The sequence below is a fragment of the Sus scrofa genome, chromosome 4 (assembly GCF_054392235.1).
Source record: "Sus scrofa isolate SSC_HxYL_T2T_F1_AM1 chromosome 4, Sscrofa_HxYL_maternal_Yorkshire_Landrace_v2.0, whole genome shotgun sequence".
In the NCBI taxonomy this organism is placed as follows: domain Eukaryota; kingdom Metazoa; phylum Chordata; class Mammalia; order Artiodactyla; family Suidae; genus Sus; species Sus scrofa.
Window position 1 is genome coordinate 111,346,017 of NC_139386.1, and position 27,661 is coordinate 111,373,677.

General features: G+C 37.8%; 2 protein-coding genes across 6 annotated transcripts in view; one reads left to right on the top strand and one right to left on the bottom strand.

Annotated features, from left to right (window-relative positions):
* The window catches only part of TRIM33 (tripartite motif containing 33), a 133,156-nt gene extending 106,786 nt beyond the window's left edge, over nucleotides 1–26,370 (top strand). For 3 of the 5 annotated variants that reach the window (XR_014844458.1, XM_085023530.1, XM_021090006.2), the window contains 10 exons: nucleotides 945–1,145; nucleotides 8,821–8,953; nucleotides 10,658–10,721; nucleotides 13,896–14,055; nucleotides 15,773–16,122; nucleotides 18,978–19,101; nucleotides 20,786–20,860; nucleotides 22,795–22,947; nucleotides 24,354–24,404; nucleotides 24,484–26,370. Coding sequence is in view for 3 of the 5 variants with exons in the window: in XM_085023530.1 (XP_084879656.1) it covers nucleotides 945–1,145; nucleotides 8,821–8,953; nucleotides 10,658–10,721; nucleotides 13,896–14,055; nucleotides 15,773–16,122; nucleotides 18,978–19,101; nucleotides 20,786–20,860; nucleotides 22,795–22,947; nucleotides 24,354–24,404; nucleotides 24,484–24,696 (1,524 nt within the window). In the remaining 2 variants the exon portion in view is untranslated. The remainder of the gene's footprint in view (nucleotides 1–944; nucleotides 1,146–8,820; nucleotides 8,954–10,657; nucleotides 10,722–13,895; nucleotides 14,056–15,772; nucleotides 16,123–18,977; nucleotides 19,102–20,785; nucleotides 20,861–22,794; nucleotides 22,948–24,353; nucleotides 24,405–24,483) is intronic. The other 2 variants (XR_014844459.1, XM_021090007.2) reach the window with 1 other exon arrangement.
* Nucleotides 24,715–27,661, bottom strand: part of LOC110260341 (uncharacterized) — a 365,599-nt gene continuing 362,652 nt past the window's right edge. Inside the window, exon 7 of the transcript XR_014844529.1 lies at nucleotides 24,715–26,790. The gene's annotated coding sequence lies outside the window, so the exon portion shown is untranslated. The remainder of the gene's footprint in view (nucleotides 26,791–27,661) is intronic.

Genomic DNA, 27,661 nt, shown 5'->3' on the forward strand with positions numbered 1-27,661 from the left:
AAAACAACTTAGAAACCATGGCACATTCTTAGGTATAGGTACATCAGGTTCTTTTTCAGAAAAAAGTACCTGTGAAGGTTGACTCTCTGGACTTTAATTTCCTTAAAAGTGTTCACATATACCTGTACCTCTTAGTACATGGAAAGCCTTCAGCTATCACCCGGGGCAGGTTCACCTTCAGAAGAGTGCAGAAGCTACAGAATCTGAGCAACCAACAATCTCAGCACATTGTCCTGAGACTTTGGGGCCCCTATAGAAATCACTGGATGTTAGAATTTTAAGTTTTTAAATATTTCATATGGTTTATATGTGTATAGTAATTTATTTCCCAACTATTTCCATCTATATATTAAATGATCCTTGTAAACACTCCCTTAAAGACCAGCATCCATTTTCATTCGTCATTATCCCTATTTCTAAATTGCCGAGATAGTGTTTTGGCCTAAAGAAACATGGCATTAGAGTCAGAAATAGATGCCATGTTTCCATTTGTAATTCATTGTTCTTTCTACTATATTAGTTACATAATACACAATTAATTGTTGCATTTTATAAAAGATAAAAAAGTCAAGGTGAAATATAGACAGAATAGTGGCTTTCCTGGGCTGATGTTTGAAAACTTTAGTGATATATAAATCATCTATTTATATATATATCTTTGTTCTGAAGTAAAATCATATCGCCAGGCTGACAAGGTATGATTATTGGCAAGCCTGTTTTTTCTAAATACTATACAAAAATGAATAGAAAAATGAAAAAGCTAGGTTTGATTTTCTTTCTTTTTTTTCCTGAGTAAGTTTGAGAAGGCCTACTTCTTTATCGCTCAGCCACAGAGAAACACTGAACTTCTGTATCCTTTCTAAGCTAAAGATTGTTGTCAAAGTAAAGGTCATGTTAGGATATCCTGGCAGATCAAGTAACGATCACATCTTCTTTTCTAACAGCACTCAAACCCGGGGCATGCTGGACCCTTTCCTGTTGTGTCGGTGCACAACAACCCAGTCAATCCAACCAGCCCTACTACAGCTACCATGGCAAATGCAAATCGAGGTCCCACCAGCCCGTCTGTTACAGCAATAGAACTAATTCCCTCAGTGACCAATCCAGAAAACCTTCCATCGCTTCCAGATATTCCACCCATACAGGTTTGTATTTGAGTCAAATGAGAGTTTAAAACCTGTTAATAGGGAGCTAGAGTATTTATTTCTGGTTGGGTGTGAGGGGTTTTTTTGTTTATTTTTAATTCAGGAGCAACTTTTTTGGGGGGGGGGAATTTCCAAAGAGAGTGTGAATATTTGAATTTTTAAAAGTTATGTGTGCTAAAACTAGCACTTCTCAATATTTTAAAGTTACAGGGTGTCAGCTTTGCCAATCTTCCAAACCTCGTGTTGAATGAAGCACTTCTGTTATAAATTTAACTCGGTTGGGGGGGGGGGGGACCCAGGGCCAAGATACAGTCAAATTTTTGTCAGTCTTCTGTTAAGTCCAAAAGGGGTAGTCAGCCTCTGGTGCAGACAGGTTGGACTGAGAAAAGGAGCGATTGGAAGGTCTAGTAGCAGGCGTGTTGAGGGGTTTACTGAGAGAGGAAGTGATAGTGCGGAATAGACGATGGAACGTGAAGGGCCTTTGAGCTGTTTGTCCTGTTGCTTTCACCTGTAGCATTTTTCTGAAGAAAAATAGCATTCGATGCCTTCTGAAATTTTATAAATTCATTCGAATTCAAGGCATTTTATTTTTAAATATAAATACAAAATTTGAAGGTTATACTGAGTCATCTCATGCATTGTATGAGTTATTCAGAGTCAGAGGAGCAAGAAGTAGGGACTCTACTATAAAGACACTAGGACCCATAACTTACTTTATGGCTGCAGTTTAATATTTTTATGTGTTTAGTGGATTTTTAGAGTTAGTTTTAAAGGATGTTTCTCTAACTTCAGAATTACTGTGAAATCACTAACTTGTGAATTTTCTTAATCTGATTGCTTACCTGGTAATATGAGAGATCTTTTTGGGCTAAGTGGATAGTCGTACTAGAAGCACAGGACTATATATATAAAAGGGAAAATTTGGGGATATATCAACAAAATATGTGTAAGTTGAAAGCTTAGAAATATAATGAACTTTCAGTTTAATGCTTAAAATTTTCTCATATGATACATAATATGCCTTTTTTATGGATGAAAGTAAGAGGTTAATGACTTTCCGAGTCATCCAGTAAATGGATAAGTTGGAATTCAAAGCTCAATTCCTAATTACAAATCCAGTTCTCTCCCCGACATCCATAGAGATTGCAGGGAGATAGTTTGGGATTTCAAGCCTGGAAAGGTAGAGTTTTGAGAGTCTTTGGGCAACCATAGAGAAATAGGGACAGTGTTAAAGGAATCATTCAAATTTTACCAAGCACTCATTGCATGCTAAAATGCTTGGGCATTGAAGATAAAAAGAAACAAGACATGGTTCCAATTCTTAAGAGTTTTTCAAAGGAAGAAGGAAGGTTGCCAATGTCAAACTTAATGTAACTTGCTAGGGCCACACTGACATTGATTCAGTTCTTCTCACAAAGCACAGATGGAAGAAGGATAGATGCTCCATATCTTTGAAAAGCTGGGCATCCTTATCATCTTGCCCAAAAGAGCTTTGAAATCAAGACAAGGAGCTCCGGAAAATATCCCCTTCTATCTTTAGTTTTTTTAAGTAGGGTAGAAGGAGCAGATCCCCCCCCCCCCCTTTTTTTTAAAGGGCTGCACTCACAGCATATGGAGGTTCCCAGGCTCGGGGTCTAATCGGAGCTACAGCTGCTGGCCTACGCCACAGCCACAGCAACACCAGGTCTGAGCTACATCTTCCACCTACACCACAGCTCATGGTAACGCCAGGTCCTTAACCCACTGAGTGAGGCCAGGGATCGAACCCGCAAGCTCATGGTTCCTAGTTGGATTGTTTCCACTGCGCCATGACAGGAACTCCCAACGCTGGATCTTTAACCCACTGAGCAAGGCCAGGGATTGAACCTGTGTCTTCATTGATGCTAGTCAGATTTGTTTCTGATGAGCCACGACGGGAACTCCCATGTCTTCTTTTATGAACCTTCTCTTCCTTGTAGACATGTGGTCTAACCTTATTTTTATTTACTCATTTTTTAAAAGTACTGTTTACTTTTAAAAGTTAAGGTATGATTAACATACTGTAAAATCCAACTTTTGAAAAGTGTATAATTCATGAGTTCCCATTGTGGCTCAGTGATAACAAACCTGACCAGATCCATGAGGACATGTGTTTGATCCCTGGCCTTGCTCAGTGGGTTTAGGATCTGGTGTTGATGTGAGCTGTGGTGTGGGTCACAGATGTGGCTTGGATCCTGCCTTGCTGTGGCTGTGGTGTAGGCCAGCAGTTGCAACTCCAATTCGACCCCAGCCTGGGAACTTCCATATGCTGCAGATACAGCCCTGAAAAGACCAAAAAAACAAAAACAAACCAATTCAGTGGTTTTTAGTATATTCATAAGATTGTGTAACCATCACTATCTAATGCCAGAACATTTTCGTCACCCCAAAAGAAGCTACCCATTAGCAGTCACTCTCTATTTCCGTCTTTCCTAGCCTCTGGAAATCACTAATTTACTTTGTTTTTATGGATTTTTCTGGACATTTTGTATGAATGGACTTATGCAATATGTGGCCTTTTATGTCTGGCATCTTTCACTTAGCATAATGTTTACCAGGTCCATCCACATGGTAGCATGTATCAGTACTTAATTCCTTCTTATGGCTGAATATTCCATTCTGTGAATATACCACATTTAGTCACCCATTCATCAGCTGATGGACATTTGAATTTCTACTTCTTGGCTATTAGGAATAATGCTGCTGTGAACATTTGTGTGCAAGTTTTTGTGAACACAGGTTATCAGTTCTCTATGTAAATTTCTAGGAGTGGAATTTCATGGTCATGTTGTATGTTTAAGTTTTTGAAGAACTGCCAAACTTTCCCACAGTGGCTGCACCATTTTTCATTCTCAGCAGCAGTGTCAGTGTACACGGATTTCACGTTTCCCATATCCTTGCCAACACTTGTTATTGTCACCTGCTTTTAAGAGCAATTAGAGGTGATTACCACAGAAGTACAGTAACAGTAAGAAGTAGTTAGCCATATGAATCAAAAAGAAAGGAAAGCAAACCTTTCATCCCTTAAAGAATCACCTACTTCCTCCTATCTTGTAGTTTCTATGGTATAGTGAAAAGAAACCTGGGGGAGGTTAGACAGAAGGAAGACATAGCACTAACTATGCAACTCAAACAGGAAAAACCAGGCAGCTTGTTGATATACCTTAAAACTGATCGATACGGCCATCCAATATGGATTTAGGAGTTCCCATCATGGCGCAGCGGAAACGAATCCGACTAGGAACCATGAGGTTGCAGGTTTGATCCCTGGCCTTGGCTCAGTGGGTTGAGGATCCAGCATTGCCGTGAGCTGTGTTGTAGGTCGCAGAGGTGGCTTCGATCTGGCGTCACTGTGGCTGTGGTGTAGGCTGGTAGCAACAGCTCCAATTAGTCCCTTAGCTTGGGAACCTCCGCATGCCATGGGTGTGGTCCTAAAAAGACAAAAAGAAGTTGATTTATTTATATATATATATATTCTCTCAGCCTGAATTTTTTATTTATTGTTTATTGCACTCTGCTGACTGTCCATCTCTAGCAGAGTGACCTTGGGTTACGTGATGAATACATTTTAAATAGCTAAATGTATGTTAAATTCTGTTCAGATTAGTTTATATTTAATAAATATAGTATTCTACTAATTTATTGCATGCTTTGTAAACAATTTTCCATATTTGGCATACTTAGTAACTTAATTTATCTGAATATTATACAGGATATTATGAAGTCTTGGGAAATCTGTGTGTGTCTTTCTGATATTCACCTATAGGTGTACATGTTATAGAATACCCATTTCTGTACTGTGTTCCCAATGCTGGCTGTCTTCCATCTTTACCAATGTGTATAGTTATCAATGATGGTTGTTGATTTCATTTACGTTTCTTTTATTTGTGTGGTTTGTTATCTTTTCTTAGGTTCATTGATAATTTGAATTCCTTTGTGGATTGTCTTTTTCCTTTAAATTTATAGAAATTATTTATATAGCACTTAACCTGTTCGATGCAGTTATTCAGGGATTTCTTTCTTTTTTTTTGTCTTTCTGCCTTTTCTAGGGCCGCTCCCATGGCATATGGAGGTTCCCAGGCTAGGGGTCTAATCAGAGCTGTAGCCACTGGCCTATGCCAGAGCCACAGCAACAAGGGATACGAGCCGCGTCTGCAACCTACACCACAGCTCACGGCAATGCTGGATCCTTAACCTGCTGAGCAAGACCAGAGATTGAACCTGCAACCTCATGGTTACTAGTCAAATTCGTTAACCACTGAGCCATGATGGGAACTCCTCAGGGATTTTAAAAAACATTGGTTTAGGAGTTTCTACTGTGGTGCAGTGGGTTAAGAATCTGACTGCAGTGGCTCAGGTTACTGTGGAGGCATGGGTTTGATCCCTAGCTTAGGGCAGTGGGTTAGGGGATCTGGCATTGCCGTAGCTGGGGGTTAACATTCATTCCCTGGCCCAGGAACTTCCATGTGCCATGGGTGCAGCCATTTTTTTTAAAAAAAGCATTGGTGTAATGAACAAGTGAATTAATGTTTTTCCAGGTAGACCTCTAACTTTATTTGTAGTGACTCTTTGTTTTTTGTGTTTTTGCATTTTAGGGCTGCATGTGCAGTCTATGTAAGTTCCCAGGCTAGGGATCTAGTTGGACTGCAGCTGCCGGCCTATGCCACAGCCATAGCAACATGGGATCCGAGCCACGTCCAGCGCGGGATACTTGAACCACTGAATGAGGACAGGGATCAAACCCACATCCTCATGGATACTAGTTGGGTTCATTACCGCTGACCACAACGGGAACTCCCTCTAGTGACTCTTAATCCATGTTTGGTGAAACCTTGAGGTAAATACTTAAGCTGGCATTTCCCCATTGGTGCTATAGTGGCATCAGGGAAGCCCTTCTTTGTGCTTGTGGTTTGCCCCTTCCTAATCTTTCCACTGTTCTAGGCTTAAGATTGTGTCTCTGGCCAGCAACTTAAATTGTAGGTGGGAACGTATAAAAGGAGTGGGAGTAGAAATAGGTAACATGTTTTGAATCCCCCTCCTTTTTGTTTAGGTGGGACAGGGCTCAGCTTCCCTCTGTGGTCCCTGTTAGGAACCGCCCCTCTTCACAAATCCTCTCGTTGACTTTAGTTGCAGCTGGGGATTCTCCTGTAGTTTTAGCTTAGAAGTGAATCCTTGACCAAAAGCTGTGCCCCTGGGCAGGCACAACTGCTAATGTCCCTTCGTTGTCTCGCTAGTTAGCCCACAGCATACTCTCATTTTTAGCCCTTTATGTCTCTGACATGACATTTTTTAAGGGCTTTTATGAGAAAGGCCTATTTACTTTTGGGGGGAGGGGTATAATTGACATAAAACATTAATTTTAGTTGTAGAACATAGTAATTTGATATTTGTAAACATTTCAAAATGATTACCACAGTAAATCTAGTTAATGTTAGTCACCACACATAGTTAAAAAAAAGTTTGTGTACGAAATGAGGGTTTTGAAGATTTATCCTCTTAGCAACTTTCAGATATACAGTAGAGTATTCCTTGTTGTCACCATGGTATATATTACCCTCCCATGATTGATTTTGAAACTGGAAGTGTTTACTTCTTGATCCCTTTCACCCATTTAGCCCACCCACCACCTCTGGGACCCCACAAATCTATTCTCTGTATTTTTTCATATATCAGATCATATGATGATCCTGTCTTTAAAGGAACTTCCATACTGTTTTCCATAGCAGCTGTACCAGTTTTTTTATATTCCCACAAAAAACGCAAGAGTTCCCTTTTCTTTGCATTCTTACCAGCACTTGTTATCTCTTGGCCTTTTGGTAGCAGCCATTCTGACAGCTGTGAGGTGATATTTCAGTGTGGTTTTGGTTTGCATTTCCTGATGAGTGATGTTGAGCACCTTTGCTTATACCTGCGGCCATATGCATGTCTTCTTTGAAAATATCTCTATTCAGATCCTTTGCCCATTTTTTAATTGGATTGTTTGGTTTTTTTGCTCTTGAGTTGTATGAGTTCTTTATGTATTTTGGATGCTAACCCTTTATCAGATAAATTATATGTGAATATTTTATGTTTCAGTAGATTTCCTTTTCATTTTATTGATGGTTTCCTTTGCTGTGCAGAAGCTTTTCAGTTTGCCGTTTATTTTTGCCTTTAGAATCAGATCCAAAAAATCATTGCCAAGACCAATATCGAAGAGCTTACTGCCTATGTTTTCTTCTAGTTTTATGGTTTCAGGTCTTTAATCCATTTTGAGTTGATTTCTGTGTATGGTGTAAGATAGTCTAGTTTCATTCTTTTGCATGTGGCTATCCTGTTTTCCCAACATTGTTTATTGAAGACACTGTCCTTTCCCAGTTGTATATTCTTAGCTCCTTTGTCTTAAATTAACTGACCATATATGTGTGGGTTTATTTCTGGCCTCTTTATTCTGTTTCACTGCTCTGTATATCTGCTTTTATGCCAATGTCATAATGTTTTGATTACTAGAGCTTTTTCGGGGGGATGGGGGCACATGGGAATTCCCTGACCAGGGATTGACCCTTGCCACAGCAGCAACCCAGCCACTGTAGTGACAATGCCAGATCCTTAATCTGCTGCACCATAAGAGAACTTCTGATTACTATAGCTTTGCAATAGTAGTTTGAAATCAGGGCCTCGGATAACTCCAACTTTTTTCTTTTTTTTCTCAGGATTGCTTTGGCTATTTGGTTTTTCTGTTTTGTTGGTGGTGGTGGTGGTGGTGGTGGTGTGTGTGTGTGTGTGTGTGTGTGTGTGTGTGCACGTGTGGTTCCATAAGGGATTGTAGGAATGTTTGTTCTATTTCTGTAAAATATGCCATTGGAATATTAATATGGATTGCATTGAATCTGTAGATTGTTTTTCATGTTATAGACATTTTAACAATTTTAATTCTTTTATTTTAACAATATTAATTCTTCCAATCCCTGAGCTCAGAGTATTTTTCCATTTATTTGTGTCGTCTTCAGTTTTTTTCATCAGTGTTGTACAGTTTTCAGTGTAGATATCTTTTACCTCCTCATTTAAAGTTAATCTTGGTTAGTTTATTCTTTTTCATGTAATTTTTAAGTGGGATTGATAATTTCTCTTTCTGATATTTCATTATTAGTGTATAGAAATGCAACAGATTTTTATACTGATTTTGTGTTTTGCAGCTTTACTGAATTTGTTGAAATTTTTGGGTGGAGTCTTTAGGGTTTTCCATATATAATAACGTATCATCTGCAAATAGTGAGAGTTTTATATCTTCCTTTTCAATTTATTTGCTCTGGTAAGACTTCAAATACTATGTTGAATAAAAGTGGTGAGAGTGAGCATCCTTGTCTCTTTCCTGAGCTCACGGGAGAAGCTTTCATTTCTCCAGCTTTTCACTGTTAGGTATGATGTTAAATGTGGACTTACCATAAACAGCCTTTATTGTATTGAGGTACATTCCCTCTATACCCCACTTTGTTGATAGGTTCAACTTAGAGTTATGATGAAAACTTTACTTTAGCTTAAGGAAGCAACAGTTTAGCTGAGTTTGATGTAGGATAATCTGTTTATTAGTAAACTGTGAGTATAAGTGATTATACTAATGAAATTATTAACTTCTCTGCTTTAATCAAAGCAAATCTGTCTTTCTGTTCTTTTTCTTTAGTTGGAAGATGCTGGTTCAAGTAGTTTAGATAATCTACTAAGTAGATATATCTCAGGCAGTCACCTACCCCCACAGCCCACAAGCACCATGAATCCCTCCCCAGGACCCTCTGCCCTGTCTCCAGGATCATCAGGTAAAGTGAGCTGAGGTACCGCCTCATTTCTTTAACACCTTAAAAATGTATCTCTCATCATATGTATTAGGTTTCTTGGAGAAACAGAACCAGGAGGAGAGGGGCACGCGCTCGCACGTGCGTGTGTGTGTGTGTTTGTGTGTGTGTAGAGACAGAGAAGAGAGAGCCTGAGGAATTAGTTGGCTCACTTGATTGTCTGGGCTGGCAAGTGCAAAATCTGCAGGCCAGGTCAGCAGGTTGCAAACTTAGGCAAGAGTTGATGTTTGTTTTGAATTGAGTCAGAATTCCTTCTTGTTGCGGGGACCTCAGTCTTTTCTTTTAAAGTCTTCAATGGATTGGAGGCCTGCCCTCATTTATGTTTTACTCAAAATCTACTGATTTAAATATCAATCCCATCTAAAAAGAATCTTCACAGCAGCATCTGGACTGGTGTTTGGCTGGCTAAACATCTAGGTATTGTATTCTAGCCAAATTGAGACATAAAATAACCATTACAGTAACATTTTTTTCTCCTTATTGTGCTTTCTAATTGCTTTTTTCAAATACTGTGGATAGGCTTGAGCAAACTGAAATAATATTAATGTATATATCTGTAGCATACACTCTTTAGAACTCTAAAGTACCCCCCCCCCCAGCTCTTGGCTTTTTCATGCTTTTTGCTGCATTTGAAGATGCACTTTTACGTCTTATATTTTACAATACAAGCTATCAGTTGAAGACTTTTTTTTTTTTTTTTTTTTTGGTCTTTTTGCCTTTTCTAGGGCCACACCCTCGGCATATGGAGGTTCCCAAACTAGGGGTCTAATCAGAGTTGTAGCCACTGGCTTATACCAGAGCCACAGCAACGTGGGATCCGAGCCGCGTCTGCAACCTACACCACAGCTCACGGCAATGCTGGATCCTTAACCTACTGAGCAAGGCCAGGGATCGAATCCGCAACCTCATGGTTCTTAGTCAGATTCGTTAACCACTGAGCCACGACGGGAAGTCCAGTTGAAGAATTTTTTGATTTCAACCCAAGTTTAAAACATTTTGTTAAAAAATGAAAAAATTGAAGAATTGTTTAAAAAGCAAGATTTGAGGAAGGACAAGTGAATTGTCACTTTGCAGTTAAAAATTTTTAATTTCTTGGAAGCTACTAAAATATGACTGATCAAGCTCATGAGTTATTTATTACATGAATGAATGATTAAAGCAACTCCATACAGATTGACAGTGCAGAAGTGGTTATAAAATATATTTTTCATGGTTTTCTACTGAAACATACTACCTCATTATTTTTAGAGTAAGAATACTTCCAATTTAAATGTGGGTTTTTCATTAAATGCATTGTTAATACATTTTTTAAATCATATTATTTTTGAGGTTTAATATACATATTCCAGGACTCCTACAAGAACAATTAATGGAAATCTAACATATTTTCTAAATGACTTGAGGTGGGACAGCAGGTAACTTTCTCTTGATCTGGTCATTTTCAGTAATTGAATATTGTTTCTCTGAGAGGATTCTGAGAATGGTATCTGGGCTCAGCTGAGAGAAACTGGTAGATAGCTGCCAACCATTAGACTTAAAGACTAAGACTAGGTCTGATTTCCAAGGATTGCTGAATTGAGTTACAATAATCTTGAATTCTGTAACTAGTAGATAGAATTCTGAATTTTCTTAACTTGCCTAGAACTTATTTTGATTTATGTTTTTCAGGTTTATCCAATTCTCATACACCTGTGAGGCCCCCTAGTACTTCTAGTACTGGTAGTCGAGGCAGGTGAGTAATACATTGTTAATACCTTTATTTTTTCTTTTTATTAAGAAAAATTTCATATATGCATTTTAAAAAGTAGACTGTTAATGCCCGCTATGGCACAGTGGGTTAAGAATCCAGCTGCAGTGCCTTGGGTCTCTGGTGAGGCATGGGTTTGAGCCCTGCCTTGGCACAGAGGGTTAAAGGATCTGGTGTTGCCATAACTGCAGTTTGGATTCAGTCGCTGGCTCAGGAACTTCCATATGCCATGAGTGCAGCCTTGAAAAGACCAAAAAAAAAAAAACCATAATAAATTTCTCTATGCTTTTTACCCTTCTTCAATGATAATCAAGTTGTGTCCATTCTTATTTCTTCTGTACTGCTACCCATTCCCTCCTGATCTGGATTATTTTGAAATAAATCTTAGAGATTTTATTATTTTACTTATCAATGTTTTAGTATATATCACTTAAAGATAAGGAGTTTAAAGTTTTATAATCATTGAACCATTACCACACCAAAAAGAAAAATTTTTTTTGGTCTTTTTAGGGAGACACGTGCGGCATATGGAGGTTCCCAGACTAGAGGTTGAATCAGAACTGTAACCTCCAGCCTATACCATAGCCATAGCAAGATGGGATCCATGCCATGTCTGTGACCTACACCACAGCTTACAGCAGTGCCTGATCCTTAACCCACTGAGCAAGGCCAGGGATCAAACTTGGTTCTTGTGGACACTAGTCAGGTTTGTTACTGCTGAGCTACAGTGGGAACCCCCACACCAAAAAGAAAATTTAATAGCTGACTTCCTGACATCAGTAGAGCTATGGTTAATATTCAGGTTTCCTAATTTTTCTCAAATGCTTTTCTTTTCTTTTCTTTTTTTGCTTTTTGGGCCTGCACTCGCAGTATATGGAGGTCCGAAGGCTAGGGGTGTAGTCGGAGCTACAGCCGCTGGCCTACACCACAGCCACAGCAACACTGGCTCCTTAACCCACTGAGCGAGGCCAGAGATTGAAACCGCAACCTCATGATTCCGAGTTGGATTTATTTCTACTGAGCCACAATGGGAACTCCTCAAATGCTTTTCTTTTCTTTCTTCTTTTTCTTTTTTGTCTTTTGTCCTTTTAGGGCCGCACCCACGGCATATGGAGGTTCCCAGGCTAGGAGTCTAATCGGAGCTGTAGCCGCTGGCCCATGCCAGAGCCACAGTAACGTGGGATCCGAGCCACGTCTATGACCTACACCACAGCTCACGGCACTGCAGGATCCTCAACCCACAGAGCAAAGACAGAGATCGAACTCGAAACCTCATGGTTCCTAGTTGGATTCGTTAACCACTGAAGCACAACGGGAACTCCGCAAATACTTTTCTTAAAAAATAAATTGTTTAAATCAGATTCAGATAGGCACTATACATTGTCATCAACATATATATTGAGGCCAAATTCATTGTATTTGTTGAAGAAATGTCTTGTTTCTTCTCATTTCCCCTATTTTGTCATTTAAATACACTATACTACCTTCTGTTTTTTCTTTCATTAATGGTATTCAGATCAGGAGGTTTTTATTAGATTCAGGTTTGGTTTGAGTGCAAGAGATGGGGAGAATGTTTCATTGTGGTGACATGTACTTCTATCAGGGTCACAAAATGGTCTTTTTAGGGCCACATTTGAAGCATATGGAAGTTCCCAAGCTAGGGGTTGAATTGGAGCTGCAGCTGCCAGCCTATGCCACAGCCATGCCAGATGCATGGCGAGTCTGCAACCTATACCTCAGCCCACGGCCACACCGGATCCATAACCCACTGAGTGAGCCAAGGAATCGAACCTGCATCCTCATGGATCCTAGCAGATTGGTTTCCGCTGAGCCACGATGGGAACTCCAGTAAAGTGGTCATTTTTTTGTTTTTATAGCAACTATTAATGATCATGGCCTTAGCTTTTTTTTACTGGTTTAAAAATGATATTTTAATTACTGTATCATACTTCATACTTTATTAGTTTAGAATACTTGTATAAAGAAATTTTCTGCCATCAATTATTTGATTATAGGAAAGGCAGAATAAATTAACTCTTTGAGTTTATTTACCTGTTTTTATTATAAAGAGTTGATTCTCAGCACTCTTCAACAGTGAGTATAATTAACTTTGAGCTCATGTATTCAAACATGTTTTTGTATGTTCTGAAATTACAGATGTTATTTTTATTGATGCCTAAATTGTTCCATATATGGCTTGTCAGAACTTTTTCAGGTTGGCTTCTTAGTTACTTTGCTATAATATACCCAATAATACATGAAAGCATTCTTGTTTCCTATTATGAAATGATGTTCCAGGTTCACCTTGTATATTTCTTGCCTCAGGCCTGAAATCAGCCATTTCTCTTTAAGAAATCCTGGTCATATGGGTGGGGAAATGGTGCTTCGAGACAATCTTCTGGGTACTTTGGGGACTTACTGCTACTGAATTGTTGATGGTTTCTTAAGCCTTTTTGGTACAGAAAGCTAAGAAATGGTAGGGCATGTGTGTTTTATTAAAGATAAATACATTAAATGTTGACTGTTTATTAAAGTACATTAATTTTGCTGTTTGAATAATTTCATGAAGTGTAAGAAAGGTTTTATATGAATATTTTTTATTTGTATATGGGGGTATATATGCACTTTGAAGACTGGCTCTATATTATATACTTGCTTGCTTTTAAATTATGCTTTAAATAAATCAGTACTTGTATTTATTTATTTATTTATTTATGTAGTCTTTTTTTTTTTGCCACACCATGTCACGTGGAGGTTCCCAGGCTAGAAAGTCCAATTGGAGCTACAGCTGCTGGCCCGCGCCACAGCCACAGCAATGCAGGATCCGAGCTGTGTCTTCGACCTACACCATGGCCCACGACAATACCAGATCCTTAACGCACTGAGTGAGGCCAGGGATCTAACCTGCAACTTCATGGTTCCCAGTCAGATTCGTTTCTGCTGTGCCACAACAGGAATTCTGATCTATGTTTTTAAAAATTTGAAGCCAAATTTATACACACTCCTCTTAACGTGTTATGAAGTATCCTCATCTGCTATAAGGTTAAAAAATTCCTTTCACTTTAATGAGCATTTCATGTAAGTTGAACTTTTTATATAGTTGTTTTTATTTATACCATACAGTCAGACATATGTGACCTTCATTTTTATTTTTGTTAGCTGTGGGTCATCAGGAAGAACTGCTGAGAAGACAAGTCTTAGTTTCAAGTCTGATCAAGTGAAGGTCAAGCAAGAACCTGGCACTGAAGATGAAATATGTAGCTTTTCAGGAGCTGTGAAACAAGAAAAGACAGAGGATGGCAGGAGGAGTGCCTGCATGGTAAGTTCCCACTAAAGTCTATCAGGAGGGTTAAGGAGGTCACTTGAGTAATTATTCTATCTCTGGGTGTATTAGTCTGAAAGTGGTCATACTTTTGAATTTTTATGCCTGGTACGAGCCAATTATCTCTTTTTTCTGACTGACCTTTTTCATCTGCCAGCTATAATTGATCAGAAAAGACTTACTTGTATTAAGGACTCATTTCAGATTATCTTTTAGTTTGTAATTGGTCAATATTTTTGCCTCGATTCTAAGTTGGGTTCTAGCTTGTTCTACGTTTATTAATCATTTCAGTAGTCACATTGAGTCTCAAGCCACAAAAGATCCTTGGCTATTTCCTGGACCTTTGAGCTCAAGTTAAGATTCATGACATGAAAGAAGTTTAATGATCAAAAGTTTTATAATGCGAAGATTGCTTTTGGTTAGGAATTGTTAACCATTTATTAGAGTTCCTCAGATGGAATTTTATAAAATTTATAATACAGATTGAAGGAAGGACTAAGTCCCTCTTTTCTTAGAAATTTTGATGTTTTTTCTTCCTACCTAGGCTATGTCTCATTTTTGCATGGTTATTAGCACATAGAAATTCAACTCAGGGCATTAGTATATTGAATGCAGTTTATGTAGATTTAGAGATCTAGATACAGAGCTCTTCATTCAGAACTTGGTTTGGGAAGCACCCCCCCACCCACCCAAAAAAAACCTGGGTGCAAAAGGGTGGTGAAAGATTTTACAGTGTCATAATCTTCCTGTATTAGTAGAAATGATAAGTGGGCAGAAGAGTATTTTAAAATACTTCTCAAAAGCTCTGTGACAAAAGGACCTACTACATAGCACAGACAGCTGTATTTAATTTTTTTTTTTTTTTTTGGCTTTATGGCTTTTTGCCTTTTTGCCTTTTCTAGGGCCGCTTCCCGCAGCATATGGAGGTTCCCAGGCTAGGAGTCTAATCGGAGCTGTAGCCACCAGCCTATGCCAGAGCCACAGCAACGTGGGATCCGAGCCACGTTTGCGACCTGCACCACAGCTCACGGCAACTGTGGATCCTTAACCCACCGAGCGAGGCCAGGGATTGAACCTGCAACCTCATGGTTCCTAGTCAGATTCATTAACCACTGCACCACAATGGGAACTTCCTTTTTTTAAAAAATATTTTTAATAAACCGTAATGGAAAAGAATCTGAAAAAGTTTGTGTGTATGTATATACATACATATACATACATTCGTGTGTGTGTATATATAACTGAGTCACTTTATATTTGGAAGTAATACAACATTGTAAATTAACTGTACTTCAATTTTTTAAAATGGTTAAAAAAAATAAAGGCACTATAAAAGGAAAAATAAGAAATAGTGTATCATAGTTCTCTGTAGTATCATAGTCTGTGTATCATAGCTCTTTGTAGGGAAACTATAACCCTGTGCTTACTTCCCAGTCAATATACCTAACAGTTAATTATTTCCTTTGTTATCTGGGTGGTCCAATATGAGACTGCTCCCTAAAATCATTCATTAACGTGCCTAAAAAATTTGGGGGTTATTTTCATTCTTTTATGTTACTAATATTTCAAATAATAATAAATGCCAAAATAATTTTAAGTTATGTCAGTATTTCATGTTGTAAGTACATGTTGACAAAACTTTATAAACATTCGCACATACACTGCATACAGTGAGGATTAAATGCTTCAAGAATTTGTCCTTGCTTTGTTTTAGTTGAGCAGTCCTGAGAGTAGCTTGACACCACCTCTCTCAACCAACCTGCATCTAGAGAGTGAGCTGGATGCGTTAGCAAGTCTCGAAAACCATGTGAAAACTGAACCCACGGATATGAATGAAAGCTGCAAACAATCAGGGCTCAGTAGCCTTGTTAACGGAAAGTCCCCAGTTCGAAGCCTCATGCACAGGTCGGCAAGGATCGGAGGAGATGGCAGTAACAAAGATGACGACCCAAATGAAGACTGGTGTGCTGTCTGCCAAAATGGAGGGGATCTCTTGTGCTGTGAAAAATGTCCAAAGGTCTTTCATCTAACTTGTCATGTTCCAACACTTCTTAGCTTTCCAAGGTACCAGTGAAATTACTTTTTTAGCTTATAAAAATACACAACAAAAAATCAGTTAGTTATTCAGGGCAGATGGCCTTCTTAAAAAGGGAGCCTATTCATTATCTTTTAGAGAAACTGACAGGTGAATGATGACATGACCGAGATCTAAGTTGTGCATTAATGATAAAAATAAACTATTTCTTGGCCTTCAGTTGATATTTAATATAAGCAAATTATGAGGGGTAAGAAAATAGGGTATAGAGAAACTTTTTTTTTTAGGGCTACATCTGTGGCATGTGGGAGTTCCCAGGCTCGGGTCAAATTACAGCTGCAGCTGCCAGTGTACACCACAGCCACATTGGATCCTTAACCCACTGAGCAGTGCCAGGGATGGAACCCATGAATCCTCATGTATGCTAGTTGGGTTTGTAACCCTCTGAGCCAGAATTGGAACTCCCAGGATATTGAGAAACTTAGTTTATTTCCTCTTGAAGATTTTTTTTAATGGCTGCATCCCTAGCAGATAGAAGTTCCTAGACCAGGGATTGAATCCGAGCCACAGCCATGACCTACGCTGCAGCCATGGCAATGCTGGATCCTTTAACCCAGTGTGCCAGGCCAGGGATCCAAGCTGCACTTCTGCATTAACCCTAGCTGCTAGAGTCAGATTCTTGACCCTTTGCACCACAGTGGAAACTCCTTGAAGATAATTTTTTAATTTGTCGCCAATCTTAGTAGGGTCTATAATGCCTTATTTACAAATACTATCCAGTTGGAGACAGCTCTATTGGGTCCTACCAAAAACTTGCCTTTCAAGAGCTTTGAAACATTAGAAAAGTTATTTAAGGAAAAAAAAAAAACAAGTATTTTGTAAAAAACACCATTAATATCTTAAATTTTTTTTTTTTAGGAATAGTTTCCTCTTAATCATTGCCAACAGTTAATTGCTAATGCCTGCCTGAAGTACTTGCAGATTTCTCAGGCTTTTCCTTTGATCCTCTAGTTGGAGTGTCTTTTAGTCATTAACTTTGGAATGGACAGTTACTGAACTCCTTATTTAGAACTTGGAGTAGAGATAATGAAGATTGAGGGAACATATGAGCATTGTCCTCAGACTCTGTGACTCCATGGCAGCTAAGTCTGGTTTTAAACATTCAGACATTCATTGTTGAGCACCCAAGGCAAGCTGATGATACCAGCTAATACAGTAGAATGATATGCAGGGCTAGGTTATGACACCTGTGGTCTGGTTATAATTCTGTAGTAAACTAACTTAGCTTTGTCAATTCACTAATTTTTAGGGATTAATTTCTGTATCTATAAATGATAGAGTTTGGGAGTTCCCATCGTGGCTCAGTGGTTAACGAATCCGACGAGGAACCATGAGGTTGTGAGTTCGGCCCCTGCCCTTGCTCAGTGGGTTAAGGATCCTGCGTTGCCGTGAGCTGTGATGTAGGTCGCAGACTCGGCTCGGATCCCATGTTGCTGTGGCTCTGGCCGGCAGCTGTAGTTCCGATTGGACCCCTAGCCTTGGAATCTCCATATGCCGCGGGTGCGGCCATAGGAAAAAGGGGGAAAAAAAAAAAGCAGTTTGAATTAGAAGAGCTCTTTTTCTTCCCTAACATTTGCCATAGGAGTTGCGGGGGGCCGGGGCGGGGGGCATGCTCATGGCATGCAGAAGTTCCTGGGCCAGGGATTGAACCCAAGCTGCCACAGTGACAATGACAAATTCTTAAGGAGTTCCATGGTGGCCTAGTGGTTAACATATGTATGCTCATGCAGTTTCATCTTCAGTTGATTTTAGACACCATAAGATAAGTGGATTCATACTTAATTCTTTCAGCCTTCCTTCCCTAACCCTTACCCCCAAGTTTTGCGGTTTTTTTTTTTTTTTTTAAAAGTAAACCAGTGTCCTTGGGAAAACCCACCTTCTTTCTACCTGTAGACAAAAAAGTTCACATCTCTTCTCAGATTCCTAAGAAGTAATTGAATTTTTCAAAAAGGGCAGCATTATTCAACTAAAGCAACCTTTAGTATTAGAAAAGTGGACATATATGAATAGTACCTGAATATTTTTCTAAAGAACTGTAATTCTCACTTAAATCTTAGTACATCTATGGCAAATGACTATATCTTCTAACGGCCTTTATCTTCACTCTTAGAAAAGAAAAAGCCTTAATTTCAAGACCAAAATGCCAATGCTTTTATTTCTTTTGGGTAGTAACATCTGCTGGAATGTTATGATTTTGCCATGAAAGCTTTCTCTCAAAGGCAGATGCTGTGGAAGAAATCGAAAGTGTTGACACAGTGTTAGTGTAATCCCTGGATTTAGAATGCATATATGAAGGAGGAGGGAAAGGAGAGAATGCATGTGAAGTAATGTATCAGAGTTTATATTAGGATTTCTGTCAAACCATAAACTATTGACTGAGCAGATTTAAAAGATCAGACATGAAAAAAAAAACACGATTATTTTTGACATGTTTAATACATGCTAAAACAGTACAAGATAGCTGAGAAACTCTGTATCCTGTACTCTTCTTCGTGCATGTGGCGTCACTGTGATGGTGATAACTGGGTTTTAAAAATTGGTCTTAAGCTACAAGTTCTGATCTTCAGCTTGTTTATCAAATAGCTGATATTCAGCTATTTGAATAGAGATAGTGGTTTTTTACTGCTTTCCAGAAGGTGGTCAGTTGAAGAGTGGAAACGTTTTTGGAAGTTTTCATCACACAGCTTTACTTTATGAGATGAGGCAGAAATAGTACCTCTCTTTTCCACACAAACTGGAAAGGAAACAAGACACTGGAGAATTAGCTTCCTTAGAGCAAGTTTTGTTGTAATTACATGGACTAATTGCCTATTTCCTTCTTTAGTGGGGACTGGATATGCACATTTTGCAGAGATATTGGGAAACCAGAAGTTGAATATGATTGTGATAATTTACAGCATAGCAAAAAGGGGAAAACTGTACAGGGGTTAAGCCCCGTGGACCAAAGGGTAAGTGTCAAACAACTTGATTTATTATACGGATTCTGTAGTTGTCTGGCTGTACATCTTTTTGTCCTTCTTCATGTAATATACATGTAACCTGATAAATTTCCTTTTTTTTTAATCTCTCTGATAGTATGTTCCTGACTTCTGAAATCTTTATCTCTAGCCCTCAGCTCCAGGCTTTTATATCAAGCATCCTCATACTTAAGATTTTGGTTGTGAAATGCTGCTTTTTGAAGGAGAGCATTAGAAATCAATAAAAACAAGCAAATAACATAAAAAAGCTGCATTCCTCCCCCCGTAATCCCCATCATCACCATTTTCCTATTCCCCCCACCATTACCTTCTGAGATAGCCATCATAATTTTTCATCTGCATTGTTTTAATAATCTCTTTACTGAATTCCCTGATCTACTCTCTTGCCCCTTACAGCCCATTTTCTGTACTGTTCTTTTTTAAAAAATATGTCAGCAGCTCTCTCCCTTCCTTGCTTAAAAATCCTCTAATATAGCTTCCCATCATAGAATGAAATCTAAAATCCTCTGATTTCACTCATATTTTTGTTGATCTGGTCTAGTTTGATTTCCAAAGACAGAGTGTCTGTCACATAGTTTTGTGGCCATTACAGTTATGTTTGGCTTTGATCTGATGTATAAACTTGCAAAATTCATCCTCCACTGTCTTTGAGGAGAAGGTATGTATTTAGAGTATAGAAACATATGCTAAAAGAAATTTAAGCAGATAAAAACTATAAATGTAAAATTGCCTTTCAATTTTATTCTGATTGTATAAAAAAATTCTGGAATTGGATTGAGATTGAGAAGACAGTTTTTATTTAATTTTGAACCTAAGCAGAATCCTTTCAAGAAAGGGAATAGCCAACCCCCTCCCCCACCACCTGACCCCCCCCCCCCGCCCAAAAAAAAGGGAGTTCCTGCTGTGGCACAGTGGGTTAAGAATCCCCACAGTAGCTGCTGCTTCGGCCTAGATTCAGTCCCAGGCCCAGGAGCTTCCATGTGCCATGGGTGTGGCCATAAAAGGGAGGGGGGGCGCCAGAATATAGACTGTGTCTTGCCTGCCTCAGGGAATTACAATGAGTAGCAACAATGATAAATTTTTGTATAGAATGCTGTGTATATTGCATTTATGACTTCTTTCCATTTGTGTAGTTAGAAGTAGGTAAATTATCTGAGTTTATTTTATTTTTTTGTCTTTTCTAGGGCTGCACCCGCGGCATATGGAGATTCCCCAGCTAGGGGTCTAATCAGAGCTCTAGCCGCCAGCCACAGCCACAGCAATGTGGGATCACAGCCGCATCTGTGACCTATACCACAGCTCACAGCAACGCCAGATCCTTAACTCACTGAGCAAGGCCAGGGATCAAACCTGCAACCTTAGGGTTCCTAGTCAGATTCATTAATTGCTGAGCCATGACGGGAACTCCAATTTACCTACTTTTTAATCAAATAAGAACACAGCCACTCTGTCTTTGATAAAGTTCATTTAAAGTAGGACACTAAATGGGAAACAAGGTAGTTTTCTTTGGGTGTGTATATTTTGTTGGATAACTAGTATGTATCTAGGAGGCTTATTTTCAGTTTTGTTGTAATAATACTGAGAAAGTTCTCTTCTCCCTAAGATATTCGTGAGAATAACATTTCATAGATTTTCCTTTTTTTTCTTGGGCCAGAAATGTGAACGTCTTCTGCTTTACCTCTATTGCCATGAATTAAGTATTGAATTTCAGGAGCCAGTTCCTGCTTCGGTGAGTTATTTAGTTAGTACCTTCCTAGTGAAGATGTTTAGTATAATACTTAAGGGTATGGGCCATAGCCTTAGACTGATGTTAAAACTAAGGCTTCTTGAATAATTTCCTCAATCAAGGTGCTTATTAAGTTCTCTTTTCTAATACTGTTTCTTCCCTTTTTGGGTTATTTTGAGGATTCCACACATAACCTGTGTAAAATGTTTTAGCATAGTACCTGATAAAATTTCTGATTAATAAGACGTACTTATGATTTATTAGGGTAAGTGGCATATAAAATTCACTTGTTAAAATTGCAGTCTGTTTTTAAAGACTTTGTTGCAGTGATGAAAACTTAATGAATTTAATCACCATGTCCTCTTTTACTTTTGAGATGGACATAAGGGATTTTAGGTACAGGTATAATAGAAAAAATCTTGAACTGGGAATCAAAAGACTTAACTTCTTCTCCTAGTTCTGCCATTAACCAACCTTGTAACTTTGGGGAAATTATGTAATTTTCTGCCTGCAGCAAGTGGAAGTTCCTGAACCAGGGCAATGACAATGCCAGATCCTCAACCTGCTGCACTGCAAGAGAACTCTCTGCCTCTACTTTTTTAAACTATATAGTGGGAATATTGGACTAAATTATTTCTAAGATTCCAGTTCTGTGATTCTAGGATCTGTACCTTGGGGAGAAAACAATCTCTATGTAAGAATTCATTTGAATAAAGTGTAAAGTTGAATCTTTCACATTGGTTCTGCCTTCAAAAACCCTTTATTTTGTAAGCCAATACCCTTTATCTTAAAGGAGACTTTTGTAAGGAATAAAGGCTCCAAAACCCCATAGTGAAAGAGAATACCAGGGATGCTCAGTGCCTCATAAATGGGATGAGAAGATGCTACACATATTTTATTTGGTTGCCATCAGTTATTGAATTAAAGTATTGAATACCAGGCAGGTTATATAGAGTATTGAATAGTAATTTGTTTACTAGGTAAGCTCAGAAATGGATTTTTTTTTTTTTTTTGCTTTTTGCTTTTTAGGGCCACACCCACAGCATATGGAGGTTTCCAGACTAGGGGTCAAATCGAAGCTGTAGCCACCAGCCTATGTCACAACCATAGCAATGCCAGATCTGAGCCATATCTGCGATTTACACCACAGCTCACGCCAGCTCGGACCCTTAACCCACTGAGTGAGGCCAAAGATTGACTAGTGTCCATAAGGACACAGTTTCTGATTCGTTTCTGCTGAGCCACGATGGGAAGTCCTCAGAAATGGATTTTAAAATGCAAAAGGTCTAGATACAAGATAGATATTTTCTTCAGATAGTAATCATCTGTTACTGGACTTGAGATATAGGAGGTCTGTCTGGTCTGCAGGTTCAGGGACTTTACAGTAGAAAATGACTGACTGTGCAGTATTTTCATGAACTATTTAAGTAGCTTCTCTCTGTTCAGTTACTTACCAGGGATACACAGTTTTTGGCCAAAAGTTGGGACCAGAGCTCCTAAGCATGATCACTAAATGGTTAAGATTTTTTCTTGTATCGCTCCCATCTTTTCCCCTCTAATGCTATGACCAGAGTTCCTCTTATTAAACATTTTAATAATACATTTTGTAATATTTTTTCTTATTTTTACTAGTCATACAATTCTGATGGGCTATATGTGGCTTTTACACTAGTGGTCAGCCACCCCTGCTGATTGCTTTATTTCCAAATCTTTGTATTAAAAATAGGCCATGAAGACTGCTGCATATTCTGAATATGACTTGATTTTTATGATGTGATTATGGCGGAAGATTTAAAGTTCAATTCACTGTACTCAGAATTTGCATGCAGCTGGCTCAATAATCAGCACATTTATCTCAATCAATAGGGTATGCATTTTCAAATTAAATACTTTGGCATTTTTGGAGAATCCTTATCTATACTTATTTGTTTCTTTAGATACCAAACTACTATAAAATTATAAAGAAACCAATGGATTTATCCACCGTGAAAAAGAAGCTTCAGAAAAAACATTCCCAACACTACCAAATCCCGGATGACTTTGTGGCTGATGTTCGTTTGATCTTCAAGAACTGTGAAAGGTTTAATGAAGTATGTTAGCTTCCAAACTATAGAGTCTTGAATTACTAGTTTTTGTTTGCTTCCTTATTTTGATTTTTGAATTTTGTTTTTCCTGCCAAAAGATTTTTCCAAGTTGATTTTTTAAAAATTTACTCTTGACAGAACTGAAGCAAAGTAAAATTTGATCACATCCACAGCTCCAAAGAAGAAAGTTGACTGTATTAATTTGAAGTATATACTTAAATATAATGTAATAAATTATGAATAATTTGCATATCCCTTCCCGAACATGTCAAGGGTTGAGATAACTAGAGACTACTTTCTATACTTAAGTATATATTTGTGGGTTACAGGCAAGCCTACGTTTTGGGTACATTTAGGAGAGGCATTTGTATCAGTGTCCTTTGGTGTTATTATTGACCATATAAATATAGAACCTTAAAATTATAAACTTTGATGGCTTCTCTTAAATAGTAGGCCAGAATATATATAATGTTGAGTTTTCTGATCTCAGAATGTGACCTTCATTAACTTTGTCCTCAAAAAAAATACATAACCAAAGATGAGCTGTCTATACCTTTAGAAGAAATGTGATCGATATATACCTCCTTCAAGGAAATCTTTGTTATCTTTGGGAAAGGTCAAGCCTCTTATAATAATGAAAATACTCCTTAACAATAAGAGAAGACAGTGAAATTGGATGAGAATCCACTAACTGTTCAAAGAGATTACATTAATACTAAAATCTCTTCATTGCGAATAAATTTTGGGTGCTATATGATTATTCCTAAAAAATCACATTGGATCATTTAAAGTGTACTCACCATAATTGCCTTTGGAAGCACCTAGGTAACTTAAAGAAAAAATTTCTTATTAGGTGAAAAATCATCACCCTTATAGCAATATGCCATGGAGAATATAGTAAAACTTCACTCACTTTAAATTAATAGTCCCAAGTATTTTGTCTTATTTTCTAATCTAGTTAGGTTATTCAAATAAATATGGTTTTATGAACCATAGCTAACATTTGCCAGGAAGAAGACCCATTTTATCTGCTTCAATAAATAACTTATGATTAACAGAGTGTCATACAGATAGAATACTGATTAAGTCGTTGCTGAAAGTTTGGCAGTTTTTTTTTTTTAATTTCTTCTATTTGTTTCACAAGTATTTTTCTCTTAGATGAATTCAGACCAACACCTACGCAGGTTGACTTCACTAATTCAGAATTTGAGACAGTTTCACAGTAGCTTTAGTAATAGCTTTGTAAAGAAAGTGGGTCCATGTTCTGTATTATTCTAGAAAGCACTTAGCTGGTCATAGCAGTTTGTTCCCCCTAGTATGGCTGACTTTCGTCACCAATCCTATACAGTCTTATAACTTTAGAAAGGATTATAATTTCCCTTTTTTTTTTTTGACTCTGGTATCCTTTTTAGATGATGAAAGTTGTTCAAGTTTATGCAGAAACACAAGAGATTAATTTGAAGGTAAGCTTTTCAGACCATGCAAACTTGGTGAAGGAATATGCATTACCAATAGGTGAATATTCCTATCTTTTGCTTGCAGGCTGATTCAGAAGTAGCTCAGGCAGGGAAAGCAGTTGCATTGTACTTTGAAGATAAACTCACAGAGATCTACTCAGACAGGACCTTCGCACCTTTGCCAGAGTTTGAGCAGGAAGAGGATGATGGTGAGGTAACTGAGGACTCTGATGAAGACTTTATACAGCCCCGCAGAAAACGCCTAAAGTCAGATGAGAGACCAGTACATATAAAGTAAAATGACATGAACTTAAAATCAATTGTTTAAAAAAAAACAAAGAAAACTTTTATTTAAGTGTTGCTGGAATATCTTGCCTACAGTGGGCACCTCCTTGAAGAAGCTGATAGCTTTTTACACAGTATTAGAGTGAAATAATGGACAGAAAACATATTCTTATCAAGAAAGGGGGCGAGAACTCTATTTGCAACTTTAAAAGCAAAAGTGAAATGATTTGAAGATTTCTGTTACTAAAGAGGATGGTTCTGATTGTTAGAATGGGCTGAAGTTCATGATCATTTGGTACTGATTGGTGCAGGATACTGAGTGTTTAAGTACTTAAGGGTCATGTCGCTGGTTAAATTGTCTCTTTGGACTAGAGAGCACAGCTATTAAAACAACTTTGATGCCTCCCTCTGCGCACATATACATACCGGCTTATTTTCTAGTTAAAAATCGAAGTTGCTCAGATTCCACTTTGATGTCAGTGCAGATGTGCATTGGATCATGCCGTTACATTTTTTTCTCATTTCGATGCTGTTGGGCCTTAGTTTTTATATTGGTTTAAAGAACTATTCGTACTTAAGAATCTAGGAAACATGACCATTGATTGTCATTTAATCAACTTTAATATTCCACTGAAATAAATGTGGTAACTTTTCAGTACCAGATTATTAACAGTAGCATTTCCAAAAGACACTTGCACAGACTCACACTTCCCAATCAAATCATCTGACCATACAGTTATTCCCATGAAAGGCAGAATGTTTGAAAATTAATCTAGTTTTCTGTACATTTAAAATTTGATTGAGAAGGTGACAACTGGCTCTTATCCAGTCTTCCTTCATATCAGTTTTCTGATAGACCACTATTGGCAAACAGTAATCTGTCAACTACCAAATGTGTAAAATTTTCTGTATTTCACTTTGTCTTATTTGTAAATAGTGAACTAAAACTTCTGGCAGATCAGCAACATTTGCTGAGCCTGTTTTTTAAGCTAATATGTATTCTTACTAATGTTCCTATCAAGAATGGATTTGTAATATATGCTGTCTATTTCTAATGTTCACATTCATATTTTGAGGTTCTATCTTATTTTAATAGAGAACAGACTTCTCAGAAAATCTTCAGAAGCAGCTTATTATTAAAATATCAAAATATTGAAATAAACCCGGTGGGGTTAGATTACTCATCCGTCCACCAAGTGGGACATTTGCATGGACTGGGGGCTTAAAGGACTTAAAAGAGACCTGTAAGTATATCCTGAAAATGAGCCAATCAATCCCCACTTGAATGGTTACTGGAGTAAACCCACCTTTACTACCCTGATTTCAGCACCTGAGGCAGATAAACCACCTTGGCTCTGTTTTTTTCTGCTTTTCATTTGTGATGCTCAGATCCAAGATACGTGTGCTAGACTGTACAGGCTTCTCTTTTGTTGGGTTAAAAATTTTTAGTCCTATGTTTGTATGGACATGTTAGAATGTAAAGTGACCAAAATAGAAAACTTGCCATTAGGTATTTTTCAGACGTCAGCAGATTTGTGGCAGATAATTTCTTTTTAAAAATTCAGCTTAAACAGTTCAGGCAGTAGACTACTTGGGAAAACATTATTTGACATAATTGTCTAAGAGGTAAATATTTTTTAGTGCGTATTGAACCAAATAAAGTGCTCTAAAGAAATTATTATACAAATTTCTTTGGGTTTTTCTTTTCTTAAGTGGTGGTAGTAAATATGGTTCAAGCCTTCTAATGGTATATTGGTTTTATTGCTGTTGATTTTTTTCATTCTGTGGCTTTCTTTAGGCTTCTTTTTCAGTTTTATCAAACTTCAAAACATATACCAAAAGGTTCTTGTTATTTTACTCAAATTTCAGACTCGTAAGAACAGCTTTCTTAGAAGGAGAACATCATTTTAAAATGCCCTTATCTATGTGCATTTCCTCCTTCCCATAATCTTCATGGTTGCCGTTCATCAGGAGACTTACCTGCGGGCACATTTTTGGACAGTGATGGATACAGCATAACTTCATTTTCCCAAGCCATTTTGAGTTCTGATATTGTATGCTTGCTCTCTTCATATGACTCGTCTTCATGATTCTTAGATAATAGTTTCTGCCAACAGGGGGAGAAAACCAAATTTTAAGTAAATACTTTCTTCTTGATATTTGGGGCCTTAAAGGTAATGTGTTGCTTCTAAAACATTTCAATGTGAGATGGAGTTTTGGGTTTTTGCTTTCTGTTAATTTAAGATTGGTTCTTAAAAAGCCACTTATTGTCATCATTTAATAGGCTCCATTTCTGTTAACAGAAGGTAATTCATAGTGCTGAGGAATTACTATTAAGCCACCATTATATGAAGGTGTTCACTTTAGATTTCATTAAAGCTTTTTTTCTTGCACATTGATCATTGTGTTTCTAAGCTGATGTGTTCAGCACTAATACAATGGTAAAACAATATAAAAATTTAATACTGATATCTTACATGTTTCCTATTCTTTTGTTTTAAAAAGACAAACATTGATTATCTATCCCTGAATGCAGTTTGTTTTGATATTCCCTCACATTTGCATTCTTTGTTAAAAGGGAGTATTTTAGATCTGGATAAATATTTCCTTAAAAGCTTGCAAACTTTCACCCCACTTCAGACTCTGATTTCCACTAAGAACAAAGCATTCCTCAGTCTGTTCCGCTGGCCTAAATTTATGTTTTTTAGTACTTGGCTCAGCTGATTCACTGAATGAAGGAATTGCTTTAAAGTCAATTCCCATATTTTTTATTACAATAGTTTTTGAGATTTTTAGTTAATCCAAAGAAATAATGTTTTTAAGTGAAAGAAAAGTTTATAGTGTGCAGATTATAGATTTATCAATTACCTCAGCAGGTATCCTGCCATGTAACTTTAGTGATTAGTGGTTTTTGTTTTTTTCTTTTTTGGCCAGCCTTAGGCATATGGAGTTCCTGGGCCAGGGATCAGATCCAAGCC